This window comes from Taudactylus pleione, unplaced genomic scaffold (assembly GCF_031769625.1).
Source record: "Taudactylus pleione unplaced genomic scaffold, aTauple2 ptg000253l, whole genome shotgun sequence".
Lineage (NCBI taxonomy): Eukaryota > Metazoa > Chordata > Amphibia > Anura > Myobatrachidae > Taudactylus > Taudactylus pleione.
In genome coordinates this window covers 3,563,971-3,585,910 of record NW_028284655.1, presented here as the reverse complement: position 1 = coordinate 3,585,910, position 21,940 = coordinate 3,563,971, and the positions used below count along the sequence as shown (strand labels likewise).

General features: G+C 45.7%; 1 protein-coding gene across 2 annotated transcripts; it reads right to left on the bottom strand.

The window, feature by feature from the left end:
- Positions 1 to 2,097: 2,097 nt before the first annotated feature.
- On the bottom strand, positions 2,098 to 21,093 carry AKAP8L (A-kinase anchoring protein 8 like). 2 transcript variants are annotated; one of them, XM_088480359.1, is made up of 12 exons: positions 20,796 to 21,093; positions 15,132 to 15,201; positions 13,251 to 13,530; positions 11,918 to 12,023; positions 11,540 to 11,577; positions 10,675 to 10,726; positions 10,497 to 10,569; positions 10,276 to 10,417; positions 10,080 to 10,185; positions 4,701 to 4,831; positions 4,194 to 4,289; positions 2,098 to 2,676 (listed from the first exon to the last, which is right to left on the bottom strand). In XM_088480359.1, exons 1-12 carry the CDS (start codon positions 20,851 to 20,853, stop codon positions 2,422 to 2,424), a joined length of 1,407 nt encoding a protein of 468 aa, XP_088336485.1. In that variant the 5' UTR covers positions 20,854 to 21,093; the 3' UTR covers positions 2,098 to 2,421. The 2 variants fall into 2 exon arrangements, with proteins under 2 accessions (XP_088336485.1, XP_088336484.1); XM_088480358.1 differs by having other exon boundaries at positions 15,132 to 15,270; positions 20,796 to 21,092.
- Between the last annotated feature and the right edge of the window lie 847 nt (positions 21,094 to 21,940).

The window sequence follows — 21,940 nt, the reverse complement described above, 5'->3', positions numbered from 1 at the left end:
TTCTTTTGTACCTCATCAGCAGAGCCTTTATCACGGCCATATTCATGGAGCAATCACCAGAATGAACAGACATGCCTTGAATTGGTAATGCAAGTTCTGCACAGCAAACTGGGAGAAGGCACCTATCTTATTTCCTTATGGGAATGTGCACATACTGGTCTTTGATTACAGTATACACCCTTAACTCGCCTAGCTCCAAACTGTTAGGATGGACCTCAGAGAATCCATCTTGAACCTTTCTACCCGGAGTTCCAAATTTAGCATGGACCAGTCTGGTTTCCGTACCTGGAAGAGTTTGGCATAAAACCATAAACTCTTGTCCATATGGCAAAGTAATGACAACACTTGAGGAAATAATGTCATAACAAGTTAAGCAGCTCTTGGCCTATTGGACTGTAAGCCCTCAGAAAGCTCTACCATCCACTTTTCCTCCACCACATGCAACATGCTGAAGCCATGATGGGCCTTAGGTTGGCATCGGCCACAACAAAAAATAGATGTATGAAGGACCTACACTCTCCAATTTGCACCGTCCTTTAGGGATGCTTCACTCGGGATGGTAAGAGTGGTGAATCTTGACAAACTCTAAATGGAGGCATCCACAATTGGAGGCAAATGCAACTATGCTGTATGCCCAATAGAATGAGGATAGTTGGACAAAATTCTGCTTGAGAGCTGGCATTTACATTCTGGCACCGGCTATACCTGACTACCCAGATAAAGCGACTACAGTGAAGAAACCAATCGCATCCATTTACACTTAAATCTAGAAGCATCAGACACCCTAGCCATTTCAGTCTCTAGGATGTTTAGAACTTGCTGTATCGCCTGAGCCAAGACATCTGCTGACCCATTGGCCTCAACCTTAAAATACAAGGAATTATCCAAGTCGGGATCAGCCACTACTTTGACCTCCGTATGGGATTAAGTTCTTACCCGTGCTTCTTGAACCCAAGCTGGCTCCTCTTGAATGGATGTCACAGAACCAGAAAGTCTAACTAATCAGACCTGGGGACTAGAGACCAATCCAAAAAACACCCACCTGTTTGAACATCTTGGAAAGGCAACCCCAACATAACACCCGGGTGTTGGACTCCAGCTGAGCCATGGAACTGGCCCAGGCTAGTTCAGATAACTCGAATGCAATGTGTTCCCCCCGGTCATGGGTGACACCTGATCTCAAGCCCACCAGGCTGCAGAAGTGGAAGCACCTGATAATTGCACTGGCAATTTAGTCTAGTACCTGCTTTGATAGGAGAACCCTTTCCAGCCTTTGCGCTCTTGCCTGATATGACAGAGCAGAAATCACAAATCCATAGCAGAACGCAATTAAAGAGGGACAAAAAAAAAGTGAACCTGCAGGACAGCTCTCAGAGCCTGTAATCTGAGGGAACTAGCTACCCAGAAAAATCACCCCCAGAGTGCAGAAGTGGAGTGCTGGAACACCTAATACAGCTGCTGCTTCCAGTGTGCTTCTTCACAGAGAATCCAGCAGAGGTACATGAAAAGGGAAGAAATAACTCTACCTAGGGCAACTGTCCCTATGAATGGCCTACCACGCTGGATGCATGTACCCCAAATGGATACGTACCCTTCTGTGATATGGAGCCCCCCACAGCTTTAATAGAGAGACCTCACATTTTGGCGCTCTACTGGTGGCAGCACAGGATCCCCCTCTCACTGACGCTCACTAAACATTTCCAGCTCTGCGGAGCAAATCGGCATTTATATTGACCACTGTCAAAGTCTGGTGTGAAAAATAAAATTCAATTCATGCTGCAACTTCCCCTACCCTCCAGGGAACTTTAAATAAAACTGTAGTTCCGTGCTGGTGCGGGGAGAAGCTATGGCTAAGCATTCAAATTAAAAGTGCCCGTCCTCCTGGATCCACCACTACACCTTATAGTCCCCAGTTACCTCAAATATCATTAAAAGATTTTTCCTCAAATCTCACTTTAAAAGTGAATTTATGGAATGTATGCATACTAGTGGAGCCAAATAAATCCCTTTGATATAATGAAGTCTTCTTAGAAATGATTTTTTTTTTTTTTTTGCTCTAGAGACTGTTAAAATAATCTTAACACATTTACAAACAAAAAACACGTAAAAATATTTATTTTTATTGAAGATAGGATGACAGTATTCCAATGGGACATCACATTCAGATTTTGTTTTTTGAAAAATGACCATGTTTCTTTTTTATTCAGAATGAAAAGAACAGTGTGTATGGAGGCTGTTTATGGTGTTATATACTGAAAGTACCAGAATATGCCCCATGGTAAATGTTGGGCTACCTTGACTCAGATGTACCATATTTTGGTCAGGGGTAACTCTGCTCAGGAGGATTCAACTCCTACCACGTTTGAGGTTTTATGGAGTATCATAAGGAACCTCTGATCTTTCATGCCCATAAGTGGGGTCTTAAGTGTTGAGCTGCTCCTCGGCTTGTATATTAGGGCCCCCCTCAGAGTTCTCACACTGCATTATTAGGTCCTCTTCTTTTTCTCTCTCATCACCAGACTCCCCAGATGCTGTAACATGTGAGTTATCAACTTCCAGTGAATCAGGGAGAGCACTGGATGAGGGCAAATCATCTTTCTGGCCCTCTAGGGCTACCTCTGTGCCAATGCCTCTTCTTGCGTTCTCCTCATATTCATCTGTGAACGGATTCTGCCCCTGGAAAATTAATGATAAAATAAAATACCTGTACAGGTAATAGTTTATATAGCTGAACAATATTGTGAAACCCTGTCTCTCCTTTCCTTCATCAACTGCAACTTTATCATCTAGAATATATCAGTAGAGTTCTGCATGATTTCCTAGTAAGCTCAGAACTTCATGGGCACCTTGGAAGAATTTTGCTCACACCCATCCTCTGCTCTTCCTGCAAAATGGTCCTAGCTGCCGTTCCACTGATCTACGCTCCCCCCCCTACTCTGATATTTCATCACGTAAAGACAGTGTTCCACAATCACAGATTTCACGGTCTCTAGTCTGGGCATGACATTTACCGACAGACAACGAATCAGTCCTGCTATTTTCTTATTTAATGGCTATGCCACCCGCCTTTTATATACTGTACCCGCTTTACTTTTATTATCTTCTTTGAAAATAAGTCTAGAAAATGTATTAGAAAATGAAAATTGATATCACCACAAGTCTTTGTTTAAATAACTGCATTTAAATTGGATTATAACTTACAAGTGAAGATGAACAACTTGTTTTTTGCCAAGTTTGAATCCAAGAATGAGGGCATGCGTCATCTTTCCGAGCCCCCACATCATCTTTACAGAAATCCCGGCTTGTATTTTGGATAACATATACATTACGTGTCCCAAAACACACGGAAGGTGGGATTTTCCATAAAGATGACATGTGGGTTCTGAAAGATTACGCGTGTTCTCGTTCTCGGATCTCAACTCACCTATTTAATCAGAGTACAATTTAGAAGTAAATGTTTATGGCCAAACTGCACCAGATCAGGCCATGCTGCGCGGTCTCTTCCAGCGTCACAAGAGCCTGTTAGTGAGGTTGGAAGCTGAACGAACACGCAGGCCAGGCATATGTCAGTGGTAGGCAGTAATCTGCCAAGCACATTTACCAACAAGTCCGATGAGGATTTGGTCAGTTTATATTCAGCATAGGGGTTGTTTTAGGATGAAATATAAAGTGCAAATTCAAGGAAAATGCTCAATACTACATCAAATATAACAGTCTGTGGCTAACAGTTAGGGAGCGTATATGTTTCTTAAATATGGACCTAACAGCCTGCTGTCTGCGCCCAACTTCCACCGGTAGATTTAGTGCTAGATACGCACTGCTATAGAGTATCTACTGAATGATTAGAACTAGGATTGGGGTTAGATTTGCAAAAACGATGCTATTTAAATAAACAGAACATAATAAAAGTAAATAAATATGGAAATAGTGAATGAATAGGCTGCATTCATGTGAGCTTTAAACAAATACACACACTCCGTTACTACCAGGTAATAAACAAACTAACCTCTATTGCAGTCCATTGACAACATTTAAAGTGAGACAGAGCTTTGCAATTATATTTGCAGCACTTTAATAGCTACAGATATCTTCCATACCCTGCACTCCTGGTAACGGTATGTCTCACTACTACAGCAGCTTTCTGGCATCCGCTAGTTAGTAAGCAGTCAGAGCACACACAGACAGGTAACCACCTTTATATAGCTTTCCAGTTTCTGGCTGATCAATTTGTTATTCAAAATACTTTTTGCTACAGCCAGTGCCGTCTTCTTAGAGTTCTCCATCATGCTCTAGAGTGGGGAGAGAGGAGAAAGATGATAACAGTGACTTTCTGCCATCAATCTCTGGCCAACAGGCAACTAACATAAGGCCTGACATGGACCACGATGCCCAGTAATAATTGAAAATCAATCTGTTCAATATGAGGCATTGAGACTTCTTATATGTCTATGTATGCAGTCATCTTAGTAAAATCATGACCTGGCACTACGGGTTGCCGGATATTGTTCCCGTAACTTGTGATGATTAGTGTTCAGTCTAGCACCCTGCACCAGGCAGGAAAGAGGAACTGCACAGGTTGTGATAGAAGCAGGGTGCTAGAATGAAGACTAATTATTGTAGCACCGGTTAATAAACAGACCGACAGCAGCAGAATTGTCCCCACAATACAGGAAGTAACCTAGGTTATATACAGGACTCACCCTGCGGTTCTGGTTGTGTAGAGGGGATTTGAGATGTCGCTGTAAGGCAGTAAAGTTCATGGGGATGAATATATCACAAGCGGCACAATGAGCTGCTTCAACTTTCTTCATAAAATGCTCCATTCCCAAGTCTGCAAGAGGCAAAAAACATAGGCCCTTAGCTTTTCCACCTTCAAGCTCACCATTGTAAACCCTACCAAGTTGCTCAGCTAATTGCCTGTGCAGGGGAGGAGTGGAGCTATCCACTCAACAGGAGCATATGATGGCTACAGCACCTACAGACAAGCGATGCCTTTCTATGACACCCAGCCCCGGCTTCCTACCTTCAATTCCACTTGGTGGACAGCCCAAATTCAGCCTGTATGCCTGGCTATCTTCTATCTGTGGGATTCAAAGCCAGCCCTGTTCAGTCTATCATACTCTTTCATTGCATTTGCCCAGAAATTTGCTTCAAAGCAAAAATGCATCAGAAATAATACCTCCTTCAGCCAATTAATGCAAGATAAGTAAAACGCAAATCATGTAAATCATGAGACCAAAAGACATTTTTAGGTTTTTGTGATTAATCTGATTTACCAGGTATACACTAATAACCAAGCAGGCAAATGTGGAACAATCCACGTCACACCATGCAGCACCCGTCTGTAAAAGGTACCTACAAAAATACTATAGTTTCCATTCATGGTAAGTTGCCCTGAAAAAAAGCTCACAGGTGGGGAAATTTTGCTCACGAGAATCAAAACTAAAGCCGGGTACATACTAGATGATATGTTGTCATCATCCACAACAGGCAGTGTGTACCTGCTATGTCGGTGACGAAGCACGCTCCCGAATGCAGCATGGCCACCGCTGTGGCGCCTTCGCTCCCGGCATTGGTGTGTACGTACTTGCTGATGCCGGCAACCCCGCCGGGACTCGCCGCACGATACATCGTCTGGGTACACTTCGTTAATTGTGTACCCAGCATTACCCCTCAACAGAAATGTACCAGAGCATAAACTGTGAGGCCCATTTGTCAACCAGTTTTATCATGCGCAACAAGTTTTACAACTCGTAGCGTATGATAATGGTGCTCCAGCCAATCAGCTCCCAACTGTCATCTGTTTGAAAAATGAAGTTGGGAGCTGATTGGCTTGAGCAGCATATATTATACACTACGAGTTTAAAACTTGTTGCATATGATAAAACCTGTTGATAAATGAGGCCCTTTATACATTGTGGGGGAGATGTACTAAGCCTTGGAGAGTGAAAAGTGGAGAAACAAAGAACCAACTAATCAGCTCCTCTAATTTTTCAAACATGGCCTGTAACATTGCAGTTAGGAGCTGACTGGCTGGTATTCTCTCTCTCTCTCTCCACTTTATCACTCTCCAAGGCTTAGTACATCTCCCCGTGTCACAAGTGGTGCCCATTGCGCACAATCTCGCCTAAAATAAAAATAGTATTTTTGGTCAACTTACCGTTGAATCCATTTCTCCTAAGCAGGCTGTGTAACACTGGACAATGGGATTGTAGGTTGGGGCTGGAGCTGGCACTTAAATTAAACTGTAGTTCTAAAAATTAGGCTCCTCACTCTCTGCAATCCCACAATTCTTACCTCTTAAAAGAGTCCGAAGAGGAGTAGCAGAAACCTCGTGAAACTGTTATAACCACCAAACAAACCAGTAGGGAAAAGACACCTCACACGACTGAGCGCGAGGGAGTGATCTCAGTGTTCCCCAAGGTGCTTAAGAGAAAAGGATTCAACGGTAAGTTGACCAAAAATCCTATCTTCTCTTGCAGCAAGGCTGGAGGGGGGGGGGGGGGGGGACGGACAGACACACTGGACAATGGGACGTTCAGAAGTCGCCCTTAGGGGAGGGAACGCACAGGTTGAATGACTGGAGAACTGTATGCCCAAAGTGGGTGCTGCCAGAGGCAAAAAAAACTGAAACGTAAATAAGAGTAAACGTGCGGACAGGGGCCAGATTGCCGCACAGTGAACCTGAAGTCTTGCGTCGCACTGCCCAAAAGATGGCTGCCGCCCTAGCAGAAGGCGCTGACACCCGGTGTCTGGCGGCACCAGAATAGGCTGGAATAATGACCAAATGGATCCAACGCGCAAGGGTCTGCTGAGTAGCCAGCCAATCATGTTCTGACTATCATAAAGAACCCGCAGAGAACAGTGCAGCGTACCAAAGATGACGCGTCTGAGGAAATCTGCAGAGCTCAGCCCAACTAGCAGAGCCAGATCATCCCAGTCCCGGGAATTTGCCAAAGAAGGAAGAACAACACCCGAAATCAGTGTTGGCTGGAATCGTAAAACCTGTACTGAGAACCGCACAATCTACATGGAAGACAAGCCAAGGCTACCTGCAAACCCTAAATGGCAATAGCCATAAGGAAGAACAGTTTCCGAGCAACTAACTGAAGATCCATTGAACAAAAACGACTCAGAAGACTAGATTAAGAATCCACGGCTCCACCTGCGGATGAAAAGGTGGCGAATACGCAGCACACTGTGCAAAAGCGGTATGGACCCTTGGAAGAAGAGCCAAACGCAGCTGGAAAGAAAATGACAGGGCCAAAACCTGTAATGTCATGAGACAAAGTTGTCAGCCAGCCTCCAAACCCGGAAGGCCAAGAAATGTGAGAGGCGAAAACTTGTAACGGTTACACCACAAGAGGTAGAGTTTCCAAACCCAGAGGTAAGCCCGAGATGGAAACAGAGTCCGAGCTTGCAGCCTAGTACGGACCACGAGAAAGAAAGACCTGCACCTTTATCACTCCCGGGCACAGAAGGGTCAGGCGCGAAAACCAACCGAGATAGTCCCCCGGTAGAAACGAGCCTAGTTGCAGCGGGTGTGGACGAAGTGAAAGATGCCACCCTGAGCCGAATGCCCTCGGGAGAACATTCGTGTACCATGACCAGCACAGCCACCCTGGAGCCACCAGGATTACCCTCACTCGGGAAGCCTTAATGACCCTGGAAACGTGAAGGAACAGTGTGGACAGCGGAAACAGACACTCTGGATAAAAATTCCACAGAATAGTCAAGGCAGCCACTTGCGGAAGCCAGCGGATACCCAGAACCCATCCAAAACTGTGGAGCATTGCAAATGTGCCGAGAGGCCCTAAAATCCCCACGAGGAAAGCTTTGCTCCCGAACAGTAGGAAGACCACTCTAGAGAGAGACCACTGCCGTGCACTTCTGCCTACCGGAAGACGTACCTATGCCATGACCGGGTCGTTGTCCGACCGACTGCGATCGGCAAGTGAGGACGGACAGAGCCCTTTAGAATGATGGCTTGGAGCTCGGGCCCATCGAACAGCCGAGCCGTTGTGGATGGTGACCCAAAGCCCCAGAGCCGAAAAGCAACTTCACGGCATCTCAGCCCAGGAGACTCGCGGACCTGGAGGAGAAGAACGGAAACCCTCCACCAATGGAGAGTGACAGGTGCTACCATATAGAATGGGAACTGAGATGAGAGGGATGCCCAGCAACCCTGTTGAGTTTGGAGAATTACACACTGTGACTCCCATGAGTAGAACCTCGTGTAATGAATGGTCTCTAAGTGGAGACAACTTGCCCAACAACAGAATGTTCAACAAGGACGAGGCACTGACCAAACCGTTGAGACCAAGGTCGGTAGGGTCCCAGCACTGTCCACCGCAAGACAACACCACTGGAGAGAGGTGTCGAAGGCCATCCCTAGAACTGAAGGCACAGACACGGAAGACCTTGCAAAGTCGAGAGAGGGAGAGAGAGAGAGAGGGAGAGAGAGCGGGAGAGAGGTGGAGGGAGAGGTGGAGGGAGAGAGGGAGACAGTAGTAGTGACAACAGCTCACGCTGCCCATGTCAGGGCTCGCCAAGTCCGGATAACGACTCCAGAACCTATCAAAGCAGACCAGAGACCACCCTCCAAGGTCTAGCTAGCGGACCCCCACTGGATGCAGAGCCCTGCCCAGGAAGGGGCGTTTGGCGGTCTAAACGGCTACCGCAGCGACTACCCTGGAAGGTTCTTTACCTTCGATACTCAATCCGCTGGAAGAAACTGTGTGAGGAACAGAGCCCTCCGAATCCAGCGTCTCCGAAGCCTCCCTGATGAGACTGGAGAGATTCGCAGAAGGGTAATGACTTTCCGTCACCAACACTTCAGACCCAGAGCCACCGGTTAGGAATCCATAACTAAACCGGCAACAAAGTGGTGTGCAGCAACAATGAGGCAGAAAAGACAGCAGGTCATATTCCTTCGGGACAGCTCAAGTCTGCGCAAGGTCTTTCCTTTGTGAAACCGCTAATGGGGCCCTCCACCTGCGCCTCGCACAGCAGAGGATTCCTGCAAAAAATGCGCCGAAATAGAGGAACCTGACGTAAGTTGGGACGCCGCACGTTGCAAAAACACAGAACCAGAGCGGGACACACCTTGGCTGGGAACATAACCCTATAGAGGGAACAAAACCCATGCCAGAGATAAGGGAATACACGGGCCTGAACTTGGCGTACACCGACTTGCTGAGAGTCCCAGCAGGTCCCATCCTAATGGATGCAGCACCCCAGATGCCTACATGTCACCAGGTCCTACACACACAAGGCCCCTGAGGGCAACTGCTCGTTACCCCACGCATGGGAGTAAACAGCGCCTAAAATACATACAAACTCCGCAGTGTTAGGGCTGTAGCGGGAATCGAACCCACGATCACAGTGCGGCAAGGCAACAATGCCAACCATCACACCGACTATGCTGTCAGTGTAGCGGATAGATCCTCTTCAGTAGACGTACTCTGACTTCATCAGTTACTGTCCAACGTCATTAGTCACTATCTACATGAACATAGAGGGAGTATATAAACCTGTGGCGATTCAGATAGGGAGTGTATCAGATATTATATTGATAAGAACAGATACTACACTTGAATTTGCCGGGAAGCGAAGCATGTTGTCAGAACTCCCCGCTTCTGTAACATCTGACAGCAGTTGTGCACCTAAATCCAATTAGCAGGTAGTAATTAAAACAGGTACCCAGGCTGAAAGTACATGAAAACAGGGTTACAAAGGCAGTTAATACAGCAACAAGGCTACTGCTGCCGGAGGGGGAGAGCAGCGCTGGAAGCTCCACCCCCTCCAATCTTCACTCTCCCGGGACACAGAGTACATTCCCGTGTGAGGGAAAACTCTGGTCCAGCCCGGCTGATCCAGGCAGCCTGTGGCGTGTGCGCTCCTCCTGCATCTGTGTGAGGGGAGCCTCAAGTAAGCAAGTAAGTAAAGGCTCCACTTAAGATCAGTGTTTCCTTTCTCCAGTGAACTCCAGGCCCGTGCAAGCAAAAAGCAAAGTCCTGCAATTAAAGTGAAAATGAAGCATTTAAGTGGGAAACCTGTCCTAATATAGGGGCCATTACCCTGGGTCAGGTCCTGATCCCGGTAAATTTGCTGGATTGTTGTGCTGAGGTTTTCAATGGTGCTTCGCCGGTCCCCAGTTTTCTTACTCTTATGTAACACGTACTCCTGGAGAGGTAATAGGAGGAACAAGGTGGTATTAGAGCACAGTAATATGATAAATAAGTAGCGCTTGTAATATGAAGGCAGGAGTTGTACCTGCAGGAAGTCAGCTGACTGTTTGGGAAGTTTTCCCCCCACATAGTGAAAATGTTCCTTATGGAAAGCACTTTGCAAGTGACTGGACATCTCCTCATCATAAAACGTCCGGAACTTGCACAGAGAACAGACAAACTGGATTCTGGAAGAGAAACGACTGTTGGTGATATTAAATTACAGACAAACCCTCTCTGCTGTGTTAAATGACCCAGGCCCTGTACCTATCCACCATTTTCTCTCGCAGACGTCTGCCCTGTGTTTCTTGCGGTTTTTTGACAGATGTTTGTTTCTGTTCTGTGGAATGACAGAATTGATGAGCCTGAGGTAAAGTCATCTGACAGGATCTATTCATGTTAATCCCCATCAGTGCTTCATTTTCATGAAGATTCTACTAATTACCCTTTCCATCTTTGGTGGCTTCTTCTCGTTCTTCCTCTTTGTCATCTCTCTCCTGGAAGAGAAAATAGGACATGCTCTATACAATGTCATATGTCTGTCTATCTCCTTACAGTGTCACAGGTTAAAAAGAAGACCTTATAAAACTTTTTTACATCACAGCGCATATACTTCTGTACTTTCTGAGTCATGAGTGGACCTGGCCAATTATTTCATAAACTAGACCAACTTGGTACTCTCGTAGGTAGGATGAACAATGCATTGGATGTTCCTGTCGCTGCTGTGATTCCATGCACAGAGAACTTGGGAAAATGTGCTAATGACTCAGCCACCATTCTGTGCAGAGACGCTCACCTCCGGCGTCTCACATCCGCCGCTTACGTACAACAGCGGCAACATCGGTCGCACATCAAACCTCTGAGCAAGTTTCTGACAGAGCAGCTCCCCTAAGACGCGGGGGCCTCTCCAGCTCCAATCACCCCCTGTTACCTCCACCAAACGCCTACTACCGGTCACTCACTGTGCGACTAAATCCTCTCTGGGACTGCCATCACTAATCCATTGCTTGATGTGCATCTTTGGCGCATGTGCAGTAGCAAAAAAAAACAAAAAACGCTCCTGGTACCTTCATGGGTTGAATAATTTATCTTTGGAAATTATTATCCAAAATGGCTGCATCAACCCTGTATTATGTGCATTGGTTCCTGTATTTACTGCAAATCTAAACCTCTGTATTATGTTCATGATTTCTGAAAAGTTCCTCAAGTCCTTCTGGAGAAAGGCGCTATATAGCTAAAATTATTATTATGATGCGTCCACATACTGAAAGGTTGTCACTTCTATCTTGCCAATGTCCTAAGTGACTTACAGTCTTTGTGGTCCTTCCAGCCCCCTCAGTGTCCTCATCTGTAAGAGAAAACATGAACCTTATTCCCTCTTTGAGCCGATACTCATGGACAGTACTTTGGTTGAGTGTATAATAATAATAATAGTAACCACAAATCTCTCCAATTTACATCAAACTTACTAATACGCAATGACGTGGGGAAACTTGCAGGCCTGTATTCATCAAGACAACAGTGAGTACAGACTATCATTCACACACACCAGAGTCGAAAACTGTGCTTATGTTGTTCTCCAATAATTATCTCAACAATTTGAGTAATTTTTCTCAACAATCAGTTTCCTGCCCTGTAAACATCCTGCTCCTCTACCAGTATAATGTCTGTGCACTTTGACATCTCACCTCCTTCTGACTCAGATGCTTCAGACTTTGCCCCGTTGTCCTCCGAGGCTGCTCTTATCTTCTTTTCTGGTGGGGCTCCATCTTTTACAATTTTTTTCTTGGCTGTCTGGAAAGAAGGAAGGGTTACAGAGTAAGAGAAACTGAAGGACTTGCACATCTGCCTCATTTTTATGTTTCCATGTATGGACATTTACATATTTACAGCAGGCTGTAACTATATTTGTGGAGGCAGCTTACTAACCAACCAGTAATTAGTGAGATGACATCAGTGATTTTTGTGCATCAGTGATGTCACTAACTTCTAGTGAACAGATCGGTTGCATCCTTCAGGAGGATTGGTTCACAAAATGGCTGCCTCCAATGTGTGTACGTGATGGGTGCACTTTACACGATAGCTTGAAAGTTGCTGTTGGCCTGGAATGCATATTAACAACTTTGGATTGATAAGAATGCAAGGACCGCAATCCCATGCCTTGCCACATAACAGGTTTTGATGAGATACCGACAAAACCAGAAAAGTGAAGTTGAACACAAACAAAATACATGCGAGTAAAATCTTGTATGTATCACTCAATTGCAGTCACTCCCAGCACATGATTAAGGGGGAGATGTCCTAAGCCTTGGACGAAGATAAAGTGGAGAGAGATAAAGTACCACCCAATTCGCTTCTGTAACTTTACAAACTGTATTTGAAAAATAACAGTTAGGAGCTGATTGGTTATCACTCTCCAAGGCTTAGTACATCTACTCCTTAGTATGAGAGAAGTATGGGAGTATCCAATAAGCAACTGATAAAATATTCCTGACAATCAAAACGTTGTACAATACAGTTCACCTTTATATGGCAATGTTAAAAATATAGGGGTATTTGTATCAAAGCTTGGAGAGAGATAAAGTACCAACCAATCATCTCCTAACTGTCACTTTACACACTGTGACCCAGATTTATAAACAAATTATATTCTTGTTATCACTTGTTAATAACCTTAAATAGTGCTCCAACCAATCAGCTCCTGTCATTTTTCAAATGCATAACAGTTAGTAGCTGTTTGGTTGGAGCACCATTTGAGATTAGAAACAAGTGATAACAAGAACATCACTCATTGATAAATCTAGGTCGCAGTCTGTAAAGTGAGAGTTAGGAGATGATTGGTTGGTACTTTATCTCTCTCCAAGCTTTAATAAATCTCCCCCATAGGTAGGTATTCCTCTCAGAAAAACTTACAGGGGCTACATAAATTAATTTTAAGAGCGAGCAGGAGGAGCCATTATCAATATGTCTAATTAACCAGAGTGTATGTTCCCTGAGCAGAGCTGATGTTATTTTCCTTACTCTCTCTTTCCAGATTTTTTTGGTCCTCTGCTTGAACCCTCCTCCAAAGTAGGAATTGCCAGTGAATGCCCTCATTGACTGAAAACCAGCCACCTCTGGTAAAGTTGCTGGGTTGAAGAGCGGCGCGGGGCGTCCTGCTCTCCTAGCTGCATCAGGGGATCCAAAGTTACTCTTGAAACCTCCCCACCCTTGCTGCACAGGTCGCGGCTCCTTCCAGCTTCCATAACCTCTCTGTGGCTCAGAGTAGCCATATCTGGAACGATCCATCCGGTCATAGAGACTGTAAATGTCGGGAGAAAGATTAGGACAAACTTTCAGAGATTCGTTGAGTGACCGCTACATAATGCCAGGCACACACTAGACGATCGGTCCGGCGGATCAGACGACGTATCGTTCACATCGGCAAGTGTGTACCCGCGATGTCACATCATCGGCGACATCGCCTGTTGGACCTGCATGCATGTCCAAAGGGCGATATTGTCAGCAGGGACCATGCTGCCGAATGCAGCATTGCCCCTGCCCTCGGCAAGTGTGAAAGCACTTGCCGATGATGGGACCCCCGCCAGGTCCTGCCGCTCACGACATCGGCTGGCTACACATCGTTAAGGGTGTACCCAGCTTTAGAAACAATGTGTCGGATCAGCCTGTATCATATTACATCACTTGTCCTGTAAGGGGAAGTACTACTTATAATCAAAGTTAATAAATAAAGGACTGCCATCTGAGCAGAAGCAGCAAAGCTTCTGCTTTATTTAACAATACTTTCCCTAAATTGAACCCAATACAATGAACGATCTTTCTAAGATCTACAGAATATTCCCTATGTCCCACCTCTTTTCAACCTTAGTAACAAGCCCCAATGGAGTAATAAGATGCATTACATGTAATGACAGTAATACAACACCTCAGTGTAGTGTGTCCTGGGCATTTGGTGCATGCTATGTACTGTAGGAAGAGAAGTACCAGATGGGAAGACCACAGACATGCCCAGGAACCTCCGAGCAGTATTTCTATATGATAATACAGTTACAAGTGCATGACATTTCACAAGACACTATAATAATAGAAGCAACCCAGCATATTGTTTATTGTTCATTTTTATTTGACCCTTCACTACTGTAATAAAATGTTTTAGAGAAAGCCAAACACAAGTGGGCACCAGATGTGTTATCTGTAACAGGGAAGTCTTTGTATTTATATTGTCATTAGCTGTAGTTAATAAGAGTTGTAGAAACTATGTATACTGGCTGTGTCTATTCAGTTGTGCCATCACTATGGATTGCAAGAAATGGATAATGATGAATTGAAACTTACATTTCATCATAATACTAAGACAATATTTAAGCAGTAAACCCAATGCAAATAATTCCATACAATATTTCAGCTATTGGAAACTGATGCACAATATCCAGATAACCCTCTCAGATTGTAAGAGATCGAAGTACAGTGGCCGGGAAAAGAAGGAGAATTGTGAGATAATGCACCCCAATGCTGCCAGCTGTCCAATCAGAGCTTTAGCCACAGGAGGTGTCGGGCAACTGGAACCCACAATGTTACCGCCTCCTTCGGCAGGAGACAATCACTGTTAACACTGCCGAGCGGGTGATTATCTTACAGGCAGCACTGGTACCAGCCACTAGGACGCCCAACAACTGATAGAAGGGTGTGACCGTATCATTTATGCTTTACAAGGAGTCATTATTTTACTCTTGTTTAATTTTGCAAATTGAAAATAGAGAGGAAAAAAAGATCTGCCATGTTACACCCCCTATAAAAGATAACAGTTATGTATACCCTGCTGTCTGTTTTATAACAACTATTCTCAATATAGTAATTCAGTCTGTTGCAGACAATAAAGTTACACGGTGTCTACACTTTAACCTTTCTCTGGCAGATCCCATGTGCGTTGCTCCATCACTATGCGACATCGGGTAGGACGTCATCCATGATTCTGGAAGAGAACTGTATGAGCCAGCCGGGTCTGAACCATAGTCATATGTGTAATCATACGCCCCATATCCTTCAGGAGAGCATTAGAAAAGATTGACAATACTATCACTTTTAACATTACAACATTCGATACAGAAAGTGTGAATAGGGTATTAAAGGGGAGACGAAACACTAGGAGGGTGTTAAAAATAACAGTACAACAATCAAGTTAACAAATTTAGTTGCAGTGAAAAAATCCCTAGAGGGATGGGTAGGAGTATTAGAAAAGTCTTAAGCTGGGTACACACTGAACAGCCGATATATCTATAGTTCACTGGCAAGTGGGTACATCCGATACGTCTGTCACAGACATATCAAATCGACCCTGCAGCGCAGTAGATGGCCGATATACCAGAAAGATTTATTGGTCATCTGCTGGTGTGTACCGGCGACCTACCAATTGCCCGTACACATGCTGCAGGGACCCGTCGATGAGTGGCAGCTCAACTGGCAAGTGTGTATGCACTTACCAATTATCAGATAGGTTGGCAGGTCGGCCGACCTAGGGGGTCATACAGACCCGCTCGCGAGCGCAGGACGCTCGCAAGCGGGTCGATGTTCCCCCACTGCGCATGCGCACGACGGAGGGAGCTCCGTCGTGCGCATGCGCGAGACCCGGCGTGCGACGGGCTCTCCATCGCTCCGGGTCTCGCACCAAAGGGGGCGTGCTGTCGATGTTGATTGATAGCACGCCCCCTTTGGTGGGCGTGCCTGCCAGACGGAGGCGTTCCCATGGGAACGCCTACCATCTGAAGCCGGCCCCACTGACATCACTAGTGATGTCAGTGGGAGTGATTTTGGCTCTGATAGAGCCAAAATCACTCCAGGGCTTGCGGCAGCGAGACCCTACCGCAGGGTCTCCGTCGCAAGCCCAATGGTCGCAAAGGTCAAGACCATCGCGACCATCATCATGGACGCTCGCATATGCTGTGGGTGGTCACCCACAGCTATGCGAACGGCCAGGCCGCTGCTCCATTTTCATGGAGGAGGGCACTGATTCAGAGCGAGAACTCTGGTCAGAGCGTTCGGCTCTGAATCAGGCCCCTAGTGTGTACCCAGCTTTACTATATAGATATATCTATCCCACCCAAAAAATGATAAAGCACATTTGAACACCCTGTACCATGTCATTAAATAAGCCCCTAAAGACAGCTGTTACCAGTGTTATTTGGTGGGCTCTTGTGTGTAAATCCATTTGTACAGTAAATTGATAAACCCCCGTATAAATAATTGTCTGGTTATGTTTTGCATGAACCATGCTAAGTTTTTCACAGGGATCACCTTGCTTGTATTACAGTAAAATTAATGTATTGGCTGTTGAAAAATACACCTAACTGAGAAGGGTATAAGGTCTGTCTTATTAGGGTCTGCATATAACACACACTTATGGTGCATACACAAGTAAAGATTTTCTGTCCAACCATCCAACTAGTTGATTGGTTGGAATGAAAATCTGGTAAGGTATGAAAGCAAATGAGAATCAGCAATTTGCTCCCAAATGCCGGAAAATGGACAAAAACTGTTGTTTGAACAAATTGTTTAGATCAAACATTTAACAACATTGTCTGACGACCATTTTCATCTGTTTTCTGGCATTTAGGAGTAAATTGATGATCAACAGTTACTCCCATATGTTACCAGATTTTCATTCCAACCAATCAACTACAGGTTGAGTCTCCCATATCCAAATATTCCGAAATACGGAATTTTTTTGGCATGACTCAGATAATGAAATTTTTGATGGTTCAATGTACACAAACATTGTCTAAGGCTCAAATTATTAAAATTATTGTATAAAATTACCTTCAGGCTGTGTGTATAAGAAACATAAATTAATTTCTGTACACAAACTTTGTTTGAGCCACAAAATTATTGAAAATATTGTATAAAATGACCTGCAGGCTGTGTGTGTGTATAAGGTGTAAATAACACAAATGCATTCTGGCCCTGATTCAGAGCCGGACGCTCTGACAGAGCACTCACTCTGAATCAGGGCTGTCCCTCTGAATTTAAGAGCGGCCTCCCGGCCGCTCGCATAGCTGTGGGTGACCACCCACAGCTACAGCGAGCGGCCAAAATGATGGTCAAGACCATCGGGCTTGCGACGAGACCCTTGTGGTAGGGTCTCGTCTGCCGCAAGCCCTGGAGTGCTTTTGGCTCTATCAGAGCCAAGAGCACTCCCACTGACATCACTAGTGATGTCAGTGGGGCCGGCCCCAGACGGTAGGCGTTCCCATGGGAACGCCTCCGTCTGGGCAGCCACACCCCCGGCACGCCCACCAAAGGGGGCGTGCTGTCAATCACCATCGACAGCACGCCCCCTTTGGTGCGAGACCCATAACGACGGCTTGGCCGTCGTTATTCGGGTCTCGCGCATGCACACGACGGAGCCGCCTCCGTCGTGCGCATGCGCACTTGGCCAACAACGACCCGCTTGCGAGCGCTTGCGGGTCTGAATCAGGGACTCTGTGTGTATATTTGGGTCCTATTCCCAAGATATTTCATCATGGAATACACATATTCCAAAATACGGAATATTCCGTTATTCAAAATACCCCTGGTCCCAAGCACTTTGGATATGGGAGACTCAACCTCTAGTTGGATGGTTGGACAGAAAATCTTTACGTGTGTACCCAGCTTAACAGTACAAGGAGATTATCATCCTCTATTTATACATCACAAACATATTACACAGCACTGTACAGTGACAGGATCATGCTACAACTCAATTACAGAAAATTATATTATATATTGGTAAAGCCTCCTCAGCATATGCATGATCCAAGGGTCCGGATTGTTACCTGCATATTGATACAGTGTCAATCAGTAGAAGAAGAAAGAAAATATAAACTTTTTTCTTGTATTGATAATGTTCGCATGCCCACAGTGGAGCCTCTACTTTATTCAATAATTGCAGTGCAGTTTATCAGAGCTAGTTTGACCAATGGATTTAAAATCCAGCTTGTTTAGCATTTATTGCAATTGCCGTTTAAATCCATTGGTCAATGATGATTAATGAGTGACACTGCCCTCTCCTGGCTGTCCTTCTACCTCTCTAACCATTCCTACTCCCCCTCTTCAGCTTCCATTTGGTGTTCCTCAAAGTTCTGTTCGGGGTTCCCTTCTTTTTTCCCCTTTGTACTTCCTCTATAGGTGAGCTCATCAGCTCTTTTGGTTTCCAATAAATCTCCATGCTGATGATATTCAGATCTACCTCTTCTCTCCTGAGCTCTTCCCCTCTACGCTTACCGTCTCTCTGCTATTTCCTACTGGATGTTCAGCGCTTTCTTAAAGTTAACATGTCTAAGACTGAGCTAATAGTCTTCCCACCCTCCCAAATTCCCTTACCACCTTTGATTACACGATCAACAACCTCATCATCTTGTCTATCCCTTAAGTCCACTGTTTTGGAATTGTCCTTGACTCTTCCATCTCCTTCAAGCACTACATTCAGTCCCTCTCACCGTATTGTTGCTTCCACCTCCAAAATATCTCTAGTATCAGACTCTTTTTTTTTTCCCCCATGGAAGAAGCAAAGGCCCTCATCCACCCACTCATCTCCAGACTGGACTACTGTAATATCCTCTTATCTGGCCTCCCTAACTCCATTCTCTCTCCACTCCAATCTGTCCACAATGCTGCTGCACAGCTCATCTTCCTCTCCAAATGTTCTACATCTGCCTCCCTTTCAGAATCCAATTCAGACTCCTCACACTCACCTACGAAGTCCTCATCCAGTCCTCTATCCCCAATATCTCCCTCCACACTCCCTTTCCCCCACTTTGCTCTGCCAACAACTAATGCCTCTCCTCCGAGATTACCTACACCCACTCCTGCCTCCAAGACTTCGCCCATGCTGCCCTCACCACTGAACTACATTCCCTTTCAGACTCCTTCCAAAGCTACAATCGGGCTCTCAAAACCCACTTTTTATTAAAGTCTTCCAGCTCTCATCCTAACCCATAGCTCCATGCTTACTACTATCTTTCCGCTCTGTTATCCAACTGCCTGTTCCTCCCTAAGCTTTCATGAGTAGTGTCTACTTTTCTCATATACTTGCTTTTCCTTTCCTCACTTATGCCATCATCTCCTGCCTGCTGCCAACAACGGCACCAAATCTCCGGTCTTGCCCGCCACTAATGTTGTGAGTATTTTGACAGCATACAGACATGTCCACATACACCTATCCTCAAATTGCGCCAAAACAGTAAGCGTAAGTACCTAGTACACTATGTAAGCGAACTAAGATGCAAAATTGGACTTGATTCTAATTCCGTTGAGGCAAAAAAACTCTAATATTAAGTACAGATGTGTCCTCATACAGCTAGTCTCAATATGCCATGAAGCACGACTTGCCTGGAGTGAGTGAATCGCCAGGTTTCTTGCTACTCTGCACAGTCTTTTGGTGCGTCGCAGTCGCATTGCGACTTAAGACGTATTTCGGAAAAAAAACAAATGCAAAAAAGACACCCAACCCTACCAGAGTCTCATGGGACCTGTCGAGCCAAGAGCTTTTTAACGTGAGTGCAGCAAATATGTATAAGGACACATCTGTAGCTAGTACACTACATGCAAACTAAGAAGCAAAATTGAAGAAAAAGTAGCATAAGAAAAAAAAAAAAAAGAGAAGATCCCGGGAATTACAGAATATGATGCATAAAGGATAGGTGTATGAGAATACATTTGTATGCTGCATAGTGTTTACCGCTAGCATCCTATGTACTGCAATGCTTTGTACTATAAAGCTGGGTACACACTTATACAATGGTCGCAACGTTGTTTCAATTCCCGCCTAAGCTGCTAATGACTTAAGACTCGAGGGGGGGAGGGGGGTAACGGTAGCTGGCGGCAGGAGCATGCGCAAACACAGTCTCCACGTGTTTTTTTTCCGTACTAATACAGGGAGAAGTGTGCGGACGGGATTCGCAGGGACAAAGCTTTATCGCAAGCTCTGTCCCTGTAAGGGATATTTGAAAAATCCCTGTGATATTTATTACATTCGCAAAGCGAAATTTAGTCGGAAACATCACACTACAACCACATTTTAAATGCGGATTGTAGTAAATAGGTCCCTTAGTGTCTCTTCATCCAATATTTTAAACAGATGACGGTCGACGACTGCAAGTTAGATTGTATAGGTGTGTTTGCACGTATGGGCACTTTGATCGGGACTTCTGAACCGAAGTGAAATCGAAAGTGTGATTGTGTAATTGTGTACCCAGCTAGAGTCTTTTGCACTGTTTTCTGTTTATATACTTTGCAAGGCGCTGCGGACCCCTTGTACCACCATATAAGTAAATGTTGATAATAATAAATGCAGAAGTGACATCAGTGCAATATACCCCACAATATATAATAGCTTGCTGCACTTATCCCCCCCTATCTGATTACAGCTGTGTGCTGCTGAGGTGTCTGTACACTTTGGCGCCGGCTGTGACTGTGGCTCATACACTACACACAGGCAATGACGGCTATATGTATGCACACAGATATATATACTGCTACCATTGTACTCATTCACATTACACGTATATAACCCCATTATCGTTCCCGTACCATCCCTTCCCGGATATCTGTCTCTCCCAGAGTAGCCGCCTCCTCTTCTCCCGTCCATCACAAGGATCCGGTGTCCGGTTTCCACACACCAGCTGGTGCCCCCAACAGCGATCCCGCCTCTGGCCTTCGCTATTGGGCAGGAATCCTGCCACTCCTCCCGCTGGAGGCCGCTATTGGTTCCTTCGCTAGACGCTGCTCACTCCACGTAGACCCTCCTTTTCCGGGGCTTATTTCGGCCGCCCCTGACAACGCTCCGTCTCCCTGCTGTGAAAGGCCCGTCAGTCTCCCGTCGTGTCTACGAGGTCATGTGATTCTGCTGTGACACGTGACCTAACCCCGGCGCATTGATTGGGCCGGTCCGGCGGGGAAAGCACAAGAGAAATGGGCGGCAGGCTGCAGGTGGTGCACAGGAATGCAGATGTGCTGTAGCCGGCCTGGGCTGGGGTGTGTAATGAAAAACCTCCCAACGTTTTAAGTCATACAATGGGACGTAGAGTACAGGCTTCTGCTGGGGGAAGAGTCACATTACAAGGTGTACTATGGCATGCCCAACCATTGTGGGTGCCAGGTTTACCCCCCTTCCCTCTCAATAAACGCATAACCACGCAGCACATTCACCGCAGATCTGCCATGGACTGTGGGCCTGATTCAGAGCCGGACGCTCTGACCAGAGCGCTCGCTCTGAATCAGGGCCCTCCATGAAAATGGAGCGGCCTCCTGGCCGCTCGCATAGCTGTGGGTCACCACCCACAGCATATGCGAGCGGCCAAAAAGATGGTTGCGATGCTCTTGACCATCGGACTTGCGACGGAGACCCTGCGGTAGGGTCTCCCTGCCACAAGCCCTGGAGTGATTTTGGCTCTACTAGAGCCAAAATCACTCCACACTGACATCACTCCCGCAGCGATGGGAAGCCCGTTGCTCCCCGGGTCTCGCGCATTTGCACGACGGAGCTCCCTCCGTCGTGCGCATGCGCAGTGGGGAACATCGACCCACTTGCGAGCGTACTGCCGCTCGTAAGTGGGTCTGAATGACCCCCTGTGTGTATAACTTCGGTTGTTGCTAGATCCATGGTTGTGATTTTAGAGTCCTTTGCAGCACCTCGTTCTAGACCTAACCATATAACTTCCATCATTATTAGGGAT